This window comes from Myxine glutinosa, chromosome 3, assembly GCF_964187855.1.
Source record: "Myxine glutinosa chromosome 3, kmMyxGlut1.1, whole genome shotgun sequence".
NCBI classification, from domain to species: Eukaryota; Metazoa; Chordata; class Myxini; order Myxiniformes; family Myxinidae; genus Myxine; species Myxine glutinosa.
The window spans coordinates 105,509,910-105,522,075 of NC_136263.1; the positions used below are offsets into that span (position 1 = coordinate 105,509,910).

General features: G+C 45.0%; 1 protein-coding gene across 10 annotated transcripts in view; it reads right to left on the bottom strand.

The window, feature by feature from the left end:
• The window catches only part of LOC137423290 (uncharacterized), a 272,768-nt gene that overhangs the window by 123,031 nt on the left and 137,571 nt on the right, over positions 1-12,166 (bottom strand). For all 10 annotated transcript variants that reach the window (XM_078774377.1, XM_068110266.2, XM_078774379.1 and 7 more), the window contains 2 exons: positions 8,626-8,683; positions 8,294-8,477 (listed from right to left, as the gene is read on the bottom strand). In XM_078774377.1, the coding sequence (XP_078630503.1) occupies positions 8,294-8,477; positions 8,626-8,683 (242 nt within the window). The remainder of the gene's footprint in view (positions 1-8,293; positions 8,478-8,625; positions 8,684-12,166) is intronic.

Below are 12,166 nucleotides of genomic sequence, written 5' to 3' on the forward strand. Positions count from 1 at the left end.
ATATATATATATACATATATATATATATATATATACATATACATACATACATATATATATACACATACATATATATATACATATATACATACGTACATACATACATACATATATATACATACATATATATACATACATATATATACATACATACACATACATACATATATATACATACATATATATATACATACATATATATACATACATATATATACATACATACACATAAATACATACATACATACATACATATATATATATATATATATATATATATATATATATATATATATATATATATATATATATATATATATATATATATATATATATATATATATATATATATATATATATATAAATATATATATATATATATATATATATACATACATACATACATACATACATACATATATATATATATATATATATATATATATACATACATACATACACGTACATATATACATACATATATACATACATAGATAGATACATACATATACAACAACAACAACATGCATTTTAAGGCCATTTTCCCTGCTAGAGCGGGGGTTAGCCTTGCGGTCCCCATGACAATCTTCTCCATCTTGCCCTATTTTCTGCATCTCTCCTTGTTAACGCCCTTGCCCGCATTTCTTCTTCCACCATCTTTAGCCAAGTCTTTCTCGGTCTTCCCCGTCCTCTACTTCCTTCTACATTCATTTCCATCACTCTTCTCAACCAGTCACTTTCATCCTTCCTCAACACATGACCAAACCATCTCAACCTGTTCCTCTTCACAGCATCAATCACAGGCTCTATTCCCATCATTTTTCGCAATTCATCATTTATCTTCCTCTCTCTCAACTATACTCTGCACATACAACGAACCATTCGCATTTCCACCCTTTCCAACCTTCGTTGCTGCTCTACGTTCATTACCCATGTTTCGCTCCCATAAATCATAACACTTCTCACATATGCAGCATACACCTTTCCCTTCAGCTTCAACGACACTCCCCTCCTCATCAGCACCCCACTCAGTTCCCGAAACTTCTTCCATGCACATCTCACTGTAGCAACTGTTGCCAAGTCTGATCCACCTTCTCCATTCAGCACGTCTCCGAGGTAGCAAAATGTTTTCACACCTTCCAGCTTCACGCCGTCTCCAAGATCCAACTCAACATTTCCTCCATGTGCAGCTCCCTCTGTGCACACCTTACATTTGAATGTAGCTGCCACAATGGTTAATGACCCTCTCAGACCACTACATTTTTGATGAACCCACTCAGCGCACATTGTACATTGAATGGAGTTCACTCCGACACCCTTCCTGCACACAGCACAGGGCCACTTCCCAGTTCTTTCCACCTCACCACGTGCTTTACCACTTGCCATCACCTTCGTCTTTCCGATATTCACCTTCAGACTTTTTGTCTCCATACATTCCTTCCACTTGTTCATCTTTTCCTTCAGTCCATCCATACTTTCCGCAATCAACACCAGATCATCTGCATACAACTCCCATGGTAAACCGTCCTTTACGTTCTGAGCCAGCACCTCCATCACAGCTACAAATAGTAGTAGACTTAGTACCGACCCCTGATGCACTCCCACCTTCACCTCAAACTCACCACTGTTCCCGTCCTTCGTCCTTACAGCTGTGCGCGCTCTTTTGTACATTGCCATCACTACTCTGATCAACCATTCCTCCACTCCTAACTTCCTCATTGCCCATGTCAATACTTTGCGTGGAACCCTATCGAATGCTTTCTCCAGATCAACAAACCCAAGAAACAACTTCTTCCTCTTCTCCATGTACTTCTCCTGCAACTGCCTCACAATCAAAAGCACGTCTGTCGTTCCTCTTCCTGGCATAAATCCAAACTGCATTTCGTCGATCTTCACTTTCTTCCTTATCCTCCTCTCCAACACCCTTTCCAATACCTTCATTCCATGCTCCAATAACTTTATCGCTCGGTACGAGCCACACTCTCGAGGGTCACGTTTCCCCTTGTATAGAGGGACGAGGGTACTCAGTTCCCAATCCACTGGAATGCGGCCTTCTTTCACCACCAGATTGCAGATCTCTGTCATTCTCTTCACACCCCAACTTCCTGCTGCCTTCAACGAATCTCCCACAACTCCCGTTGGCCCTCCCGCTTTACTACTCTTCATTGCTTTTATCGCTTCCTCAACTTCCTTCTCAGTTATCTTCTCTGCCGGTCCTAAAACTGGGTTACTCTCTATGTTGCCATCCCATTCATTCTCTGCATTCAACAGTATTTCCATATATCTCTTCCATCTTCCTTTAATTCCATCTGGGTCCACAACAATTTGTCCCACTTCATCCTTCAAGCAACTCACCCCCATCACATCACACCTCTCTTTCGCTATCTGCTTTGCAATCCTGAATACCGCTCTCTGACCCTCTTCCGAATCCAAGCGTTCTCCGAACATTTTCCTGCATGCCTCCTGCGCCTTTGCTACCTCTTTCTTTGCAGCCTTCTTGGCTGCCTTATAACTTTCATGCTCTGCTGTTTCTGCTCCCGTACCCTTCGCCTTCTGCCACTCCTTGAACTTCTTCCTCTTCTCGTCAATCCTCTTTCCAACTTCATCATCCCACCACCATGTTTCCGAGTGCCTCGGTGGTCCTTTTGTCCATCCACATACCTCACCAACGGCTCCCAACAGACTAGCTTTCATTGACATCCAACCACTTTCAAGCTCAACCACATCATCCTCTACCCTACTCAGCCTCTCTTTTAATGCCTCCCTTACTGTTACCTCTTTCAACCTCCACACCTTCATTCTCGGTTGGTACTTCACCCACCGAGCTCTCCTCGCACCTTTCACCCTTATGTTGCAGACAACCAAGTGGTGCTGTGAAACAGCCTCCTCCCCCGGGATCACCTTTGTGTCCCGGAGGTGCCCCCTATCTCGCCTTCGCAACATCAGGTAGTCAACGGTTGTCGTCGACCCACCTGATGTGTATGTAACAAGCTTATTATCCTCTTTCTGGACCTGAGTATTACAAATCAGCAAATCAGCTCCACCAGCAAACTCCAAAATCCTTTCACCTTCTCCATTTCTCACACCATATCCGTAACCCCCATGAACTCCCTCAAAACCATCCATACTCCTTCCCACATGTCCATTTTGGTCTCCTCCTACCACAACAACTTCCTCATCTTTCACGTTTTCCCTCAGCTTCTCTATCGCACACCAGAACTTGTCCTTCTCTTCATCGCTCCGACCAACCTGCGGAGCATATCCCGAGATGGCGTTCACCAAGAGCTTTCCAATCATCATTTTCACCATCATCAACCTATCACTCACTCTAGTCACACTCACCACACTGTCTCCAAACTCCTCAGAAAACAGGACACCAACACCATTCACGCCCTCCAGGCACTCTTGCCACACAAACTTGTATTTCTGTCCCTGCCTACCCTTCACCATTCTCACACCACTTCCCTTCCATCCTGTCTGTTGCACACAACATATGTCCACTCTTCTTCTGACCAATACTTCCACCACTTCTCCTGATCTTCCTGTCATTGTCCCTACATTCCATGTCCCAAACCTCAGAAACCGATCTCCACTTCGGGCTGTACCCTGCCCATATGTAGTTGTCATGGTTCTCTTTTTGAGGCAATGTTTTTTTTTTTATAGCCGGATGCCCTTCCTGACGCCAACCCTCTTAGTCATCTCTTGCGACATGCAGGGAAACGGTGTACCTATTCTAAATCCAGGGTATACACTGGGAAACGTTTAAAACATGGAAATTCTGGGGGGGGGGGGGGCATCACGGCTGCGGGGGGCCCGTCAGCACCACGCCACGTTTGCCCGGTCAGCACCACGGTGGCCCGGTCAGCACCACACCACGTTTGCCCGGTCAGCACCACGGTGGCCCGGTCAGCACCACACCACGTTTGCCCAGTCAGCACCACGTCAGCCCGGTGTATGTATACTGAAACGCAAAAGAAACTTACCACCTTTGAAACCTTTAAATATCAACAATAACACTGCGTGTAGTAAATGTGTGAACTTATTTGTGGACAATAGTGTCCTCACTGTCAGACAAAACGGTCACGGATGGTCACTTGAACCTTAAATGGTCACTTCATAGCACAGCTGTTGAACAGCCGTTTTGACTGTCAGTGATTAGCCAAGGGGTACGGGATGATGTTAATGAGCTGCACGTGATGTCTTGATATTGGCTTTAAAAAGGCCAGTGCAAAATGGGCATTTTGACCGAAAATTTGACCATTTTGACCAACTTCAAAAAGACCGAAAACGCAAAAGAAACTTACCACTTGTTTGAAATGTAATAAAATTGTAACAGTTCAAAATAAAACAAACCAACAATTGCTAATTGAAACAATGGCATTTTATTGATGACATGTCAAGTTTTTGACCAAGATACACCATCTCATCAGTTTGTTCTACAGTACAGAACAGCACAGGGTGCAATGTCAGTCCCCTTTCAATAGCGTGTGTGGCCACCATTATTTTGGATACAGGTAGTGCATCGTCGGCGTATACTGCCTACCAGTCTTTGGATGGATTGCTGCTGGATTCTGTCCCACTCAGTCCTCAATGTCTGAAGCAGCACTGCCCGTGTCCTGGCCCTGCCAACTACGCGTCTCCCAAGCTCATCCCACAGGTGCTCTATGGGATTCAGGTCAGGGGAGAGTGCAACCCACTGCATGGTGTTGAAGTTCTCACCTTGGAGAAATGCATAGGTAAAGCGAGCAGCATGGGGACGAGCGTTGTCACGCTGAAAGGTTCTCAGTTCTGGGTGGTCTAGCAGGAATGGCAGCAGATGAGGTCGCAGGATGTTATCCACATACCGCTGGGCGTTAAGATTCCCATCCACAACCACCAGTGGCGTCCTGTACCGGCCTGATATGGTGGCCCACACCATCACACTTGGGCCACCCCACCTGTTGGCTTGACGCACGCAACAATCGGCATATCGCTCGCCAGTTCTTCTCCAGACACGCTCACGCCCATCAGGACTGTCCACACAGAACCTTGACTCATCGCTGAAAGTGACCTCGTTCCACTGCGCCAAGGTCCACTGCTGATGCTGCTGGCACCATCTCTGTCGATTGCGGCGATGGGCAGCCGTCATCACGGGGCCTCTGTATGGTATTCTGGCAGTCAGACCATAGTCATGCAGTCGTCTTCGTGCAGTATCATTGGAGATCCGTGGGTTTGCACGCCCCGGAGTTTCTGCCGCAGTGCGGGATGCTGGACGGAATCGATCCCGCAGGTGACTTTGGACCATCTGCCTGTCCTGCCTTGCAGTGGTGACTCTTGGCCTCCCTGATCGAGGTCTGTCATCTGCAGAGTTGTGGAGGGTGTCTCTGTCCACCAGGGCCGATATCGTCTGGTGTGAACAGCCAAGGCGATGTGCCACCTCACGGTAGCTCAGTCCGCCTTGCAGCATGCCCAGGGCACGCTGCCGTTGATCCCTTGACAATCGTGGCATGTTGATTGAAATGCCCATTTTGCACTGGCCTTTTTAAAGCCAATATCAAGACATCACGTGCAGCTCATTAAAATCATCCCGTACCCCTTGGCTAATCACTGACAGTCAAAACGGCTGTTCAACAGCTGTGCTATGAAGTGACCATTGAAGGTTCAAGTGACCATCCGTGACCGTTTTGTCTGACAGTAAGGACACTATTGTCCACAAATAAGTTCACACATTTACTACACGCAGTGTTATTGTTGATATTTAAAGGTTTCAAAGGTGGTAAGTTTCTTTTGCGTTTCAGTATATATATGTGTGTGTGTGTGTGTGTGTGTGTGTGTGTGTGTGTGTATGTATGTATATATAGATATATGTATGTATGTATGTATGTATGTATGTATGTATGTATGTGTATATATATATATATTGTCGTGTTCCCAGGGGTTAACACCCTTGGGGACGAATAGCCGATCAGGCTTTACACTCCGAGGCGGTCAGTCCAACTATGGTGGTGTTAGTTATATGCGCGAGGGTGTCGTGGTGGGCAGTGAGTGCTTACCTGGAGGGGTTTCCACTGAGGCGTCCTCGAACCACGATCATCAAAACAAGGCCAACATGGATTTAAAATGCAACAAATAAACAGGTTTAATGAAAATAATGCCAGGGACAAGAAATGCACGGTAAAACTAAATTCCTAAATTGTGGCGCCCCCATACGGACTCGTATACAACACAAGGGGAAAACAAAAGTGAAAAATAAATGTGTTTGTATGGTATGTACTCAGCTTTGAGCGGACCTAAAACCCCGTCAGCCCTCAAATGGGTCTCCGAGTCCGTGCGCGGGAAAAGTCGCCTTGGCGCGCAGTTCGTTCACCCCAGCCGCCGACATGCAGGGCTCAGGCCCAAGCTCCCCTCTCGTCGTCCGCTCCACACAGCACCGCGGTCTCTCCGGCTCACTCGGCACGGCACACAGCTGTCACGAATCCACGAGCCAAGGGCGTCAGAGTCCACGAGCTGCGACCACCATGTCAGGACCAAGAACAAGGACAAGCGGAGGAGCACGAACTGCGACCGCCCACCACGCAGCCAGTACCAAGAGAAAGAAAAATGCGACTGTTCGCTTTAACTCGGGACACAAAGAGAGAGAGAATATGTCACTGCTCGTCGTCAAACCCCGGACCAAGAGGAAGAAAACGGCGGTCCTCAGCCTTTTTGTTCCCGTCTCGAACGTCATCTGATGACGTCCGTGCGTGCTCCAATCAAAGACTCCATCGTAGCAGTCCATTGCCCTGACGAATCATCACCTCTCGGGGTGGTGCCCTGCCTGCTTGGTATTGTGATGACTCGGCTGGCGGCGCCAGCAGCAGCGTTCAATGTCTGAATCCGGTCGCTTGTCATGGGGATTATTTTAGGTGTGGAGTGCATGGCTGGTGTGGCGTGTGCCATAAGAAACAAGGGAAAAACCACAGAGGCGATTTACATACAGGGAATTATTCTTATACCCTAACTAATTAGCATAGCTCCACTCATCACCATGGAGCCAAATATACAACCATAGTTACATGGAGGGTTCTTCTACTACTTCTTCTTCTTCTTCGTCACGACATTCAGAGCACACTACCCTATGCAATCCTATCTGGCCCCAAGGTATTTCATTGGTACCCCCCACAAACGTAACAATATATATAAGCCTAAGGTATGTTTCCGGTTGCTCTCGCTTGCCAATCCAGCCATTCCTTTTCAACCGTGTCGTTGGAGTACATAAAGTCACATGGCAAGTGCTCTCCAAGCTGCTTGTTCATTAGCAAGCCATGGCAATACGTGGCTAAAATACTCACACTGTCACTCTAAAGACCCGTAAAATCCTCAATGACCCCCAAAACCCAAAAGACCCCGAAGACACAATCGACCCAGAGGACCCAAAAGACCCCCCCTCCCCTGCCCCCCAAAATATCCCGAAGACCTTCCAAAATCTTTATTCAGTCGCGGGCAACTGTATGTGGATCTATCAAGAGTTTGATCATTGGATTCATTAAGTGTTGTATTTGAGAACAAGATTGGTAATTGTGTTTACAGTAAAATATGTGATTGAACGTGTTCAAAAACACGAGGCCACGAAATCGTATATGTTATGCAGGGGGAGAGCTAGTTATATATATTATACAATGACAGCTATCATTGGCTCTTTCACTATACAATGCCGTTTTACTCGCAACTTCCAAATAAAGTGTCTTTTATGTTACCCACATAGATTTTTTGTTGTTGTGCTTTCATGGTGTCAAATCTCTATCTTTGTACTTGTTGGGGAGGGGCAGAAGCTCTTGAAAAAACTACCGAGAATTCGAGTTGATGTGAGGTGTAAAGAAAATTGTGAATAATGTATAATGGATTGCCATTTTAGCTTGCACTTACAAATACCATTCACTGACTGGATACAATTTTGACGCTGATGGTCAAACTGCAGCATAAAAAAAAAAAAAAAAAAAATTTTTTTTTATTCTCCTATTTATCTCCCCGTATTGTTTTTTTCCTGTTCCTGTTTAATAATAAAAGAAATCACTGAGAGATTCACCATCAAATAATACACGGGCCACCAAATATGCTGGCGGCCCACCAAAACAATCTGTTTTAGGTGGCCAGGTGGACTACCAACAACAACAACAACAAAAATCAAGCGTGACAACTGCTGGGTTTCACTCTTTACAATTATAAGCTGAAGCACATTTTTTGCCACAAATACACTTTTATTTTGGCCACAACAGAATGTCAGATTTTCAACACAACCAAACCTCTCCGAAAAAGTTCACGGGGTAAGAAACACCTTCTGAAGCCGGCCGGAACTCCTCGTCTACTGCAAAACCAAAAGGCTTAGAAGACACAACAGATTGGCAGGTGATTGCTTCAGTTGGCAGCACAGGAGTAGCCTTCATCCCAGGTACAGAAGAGGCCAACTTCTCCTCATCTGTGGCACGCTCCCCCATGATCACATTGAAATCCCTGAAAACCTGCGAGAAGGAATGAAGGGCAAGCTCCTGGGTCCACCATGACTAAATACGGGACATTAATTCCTTTCAAAGAAAAATGCAATGTACTTCTTGACAACTATGCAAATGTAAAAATGGATATAAGGTTTCAAATAAAGACACAAAATACCTCAACAGATTCTTCTGCAGGAGAACCATTTTTTGGAGATTTCACCCTAAACGTACGTCTGGAAATGAGAGTTCAATGGTAGGACGAGACAATAAACGATTGCTTATTTCAGCGGAGTATGAAAAGATACATGTATATAAATGTCCATCCATCCCAATACATGAAGCCAAGTATGCTCAAGAATGAATGATGAATGGTATTGCAAAAAATAGTTTGCTCATTCAAATAATGATATGAACAGATTCATTCAGAACCAAAGCAAGCACAGTGTCATATGGTTTTAAAGGAAGAGGAAGAATAAAGAGTAAGATGAAGAAGAGGCAAGAAGAAGAGAAAAGGAAGGAAGGAAGGAAGGAGACGAAGGAGGAAGGGGAACAAAGTGAAATGGTAAGAAGAGTAAAAAGCCAAGGAATAGTCAAAAGAAAAGACGAAGGAAGAAGAGATGAAAAAATAGCAAGAATGACGAGTCATGGAAGCATACTTGCAACATAGAACAAAATAAATGCAAGCCTTTTAACGCACTGTATTAGATACATGCAGATTTTACGAGTTTGGGCAGCAGGTAGGATTCTTTCTGGAGAAGGGAGGGAGGTGAGGAGGGGGGTGTTACTACACTGCTAATGCAGTGCTCGCAAGTTTGGCAGGAATTTGGAACTTGGCCAAGGTAGCGGCAATACCTGGCCCACTTTTTTATTATTGAAGTTTGCCCTAAACAAGGCAGAAAACCACTAATTTGTAAAGGGCTACAAAGAAAAAACTAAGTAAAACTGGCAAAACCTTCACCTATTCGTGAAACAAGGAAACTTCTTCACAGGACAACTATGCAGGAGGTGGTAACTATGCTATGCGGAAAAGTACATTTTCCAACCCCCATTGGGTGTTGTTTAGGAGACACCATCTCTGTGCTGGATGGCTGTTGACTCCCAAAGGGAGCTCATCTGCCCTTTATCAGGTGTTGTTTTTATTACTGGCATGGTGTCAGTCACCTGCCCCATGAGCAAAGCCATTGAGGGGTGTTGATTTAGTCACCGATAACCTGACTATGCGGCAGGTAGCACTGGCTTACATGTTACCAGTGGCAGTCCCAAAAGGCCGACCTAAGTTGAAGACTAATACTCTGTCAAAAGACACGTTTGGATCTTCAAGGTCCACCAACTTAATGCTAGCAGACAAATTCCCAAATAACGTCCATCCGAAGTATGGCACACTGATGTAACACTGAGCCTGTGAAGCACCAACCCAATCGTTTATACCTTGCCTAGGAATCAAACCCAGATAAGACAGTTCAACGCTAAATACACTTGATGCCTCCACATCACCCTTTCAGAAAATATGTGCAAGTAAAGGTAAGGAAGACATTGCATATTACTCATCAACATAAAACAATTTTGAGCAAAGACAGCGGAGGTTGTGATTGACTTCATCATCGACTTCAAAATAGTCTGATCAGGTAGAGATTGCAACCCAAGCCAGGGCGGGCATGGCACGAGAGCAACACCGCCGGTTTTATTTGGAGAGGAATCGCTCGGAAGCTGGTGAGGGCTGCAATATCCACCTCCTTCATGCGCTGTATAGCAGTAGTTCTTCTCCCAAGAACATTCTTGGTCTCAGGACCAAGAACCCCAAAATCAGACAGGCCCAGATTTTCAGCCTCTCCCCTTTAAATATCTTGGTTCTCATCATGCCCCGTGACTTCTTGGCCCAACCCGCTCCCATAGGCAGGCCCAGCATCAATCAAGCTGAGACCCCAGCCCTAATCTTGTCACCTTGCACTAAAGGTTTGAAAATGGTGGAACTGTGGCAATACTTGCACCTCAGTCTGTCTGCAAGGCTGCATTCTTTATAAAAACAAAGGACAGATTTCCAAGGGATAGAAATGTTTTACAAAAAGAGGGGAGGAGAGAAGCGGTTTCAGCAACAAACATTAGGAAGGGAAGATGGTAGGCTTTGCATAATAACATCAACGCATATTCTATGTTGCAATTACTTTGCTTCACTGTTACGCTAAACAACCACGATGGCCGATAACTACACTACATGGCCAAAAGTATGCGGACACCCCTTCTAATTAGTGGATTCGGCTTTTTCAGCCACACCCATTGCTGACAGGTTATATATAATCAAGCACACAGCCATGCAATCTTCAGACAAATATTGGCAGTAGAATGGGCCATACTGAAGAGCTTAGTGACTTTCAACGTGGCACCGTAATAAGATGCCACCTTTCCAACAAGTCAGTTCGTCAAATTTCTGCCCTGCTAAAGCTGGCCCAGTCAACTCTAAGTGATGTTATTGTGAAGTGGAAACGTCTAGGAGCAACACCAGCTCAGCCGTAAAGTGGTAGGCCACACAAGCTCACAGAACAGGACCGCCGAGTGCTGAAGCACGTAAAAATCGTCTTTCCTCAGTTGCAACACTCACTACCGAGTTTCAAACTGCCTCTGGAAGCAATGCCAGCACAACAACTGTTCGTCGGGAGCTTCATGAAATGGGTTTCCATGTCCGAGCAGTCACACACAAGCCTGAGATCACCATGCGCAATGTCAAGCGTCGGCTGGAGTGGTGTAAAGCTCGCCGCCATTGGACTCTGGAGCAGTGGAAATACGTTCTCTGGAGTGATGAATCACACTTCACCATCTGGCAGTCCGACAGACGAATCTGGGTTTGGCGGATGCCAGGAGAACGCTACCTGCCCGAATGCATAGTGCCAACTGTAAAGTTTGGTGGAGGAGGAATATAATGGTCTGGGGCTGTTTTTCATCGTTCAGGCTAGGCCCCTTCGTTCCAGTGAAGGGAAATCTTAATGCTACAGCATATTATAATGACATTCTAGACGATTGTGTACTTCCAACTTTGTGGCAACAGTTTGGGGAACGCCCATTCCTGTTTCAGCATGACAATGCCCCCATGCACAAAGTGAAGTCCACACAGAAATGGTTTGTCGAGATCTGTGTGGAAGAACTTGACTGGCCTGCACAGAGCCATGACCTCAACCCCATCGAACACCTTTGGGATGAATTGGAATGCCGACTGCGAGCCAGGCCTAATCGCCCAACATCAGTGCCCGACCTCACTCATTTTCTTGTGGCTGAATGGAAGCAAATCCCCACAGCAATGTTCCAACATTTAGTGGAAAGCCTTCCCAGAAGAGTGGAGGCTATAATAGCAGCAAAGTGGGACCAACACCATATTAATGGCCATGCTTTTGGAATGAGACGTTCGATGAGCACATACGGGTGTGATGTTCCGGTGTCCACATACCTTTGGCCATGTAGTGTATTTCTAAGTTATACATTCTTAACCCCTATTAGTCATTCCCATAACAGTATTTTTACTTTCCTTTTTTATAGTTTAATTCTCACGCATGTATGTCTTTGAATTAGAATATGCTGTCCTTTATTTAATAGGGCATAAAAAGGACAAAAAGCAGATTATTTTTCATCTTATTATGACAAGGTTAAGACCACTAAGGAGAAAAGTAAAATGCCAACACCAAACAAAATGCAGACAATCTAAAAGCTACCTATAGAGCAAAATAACT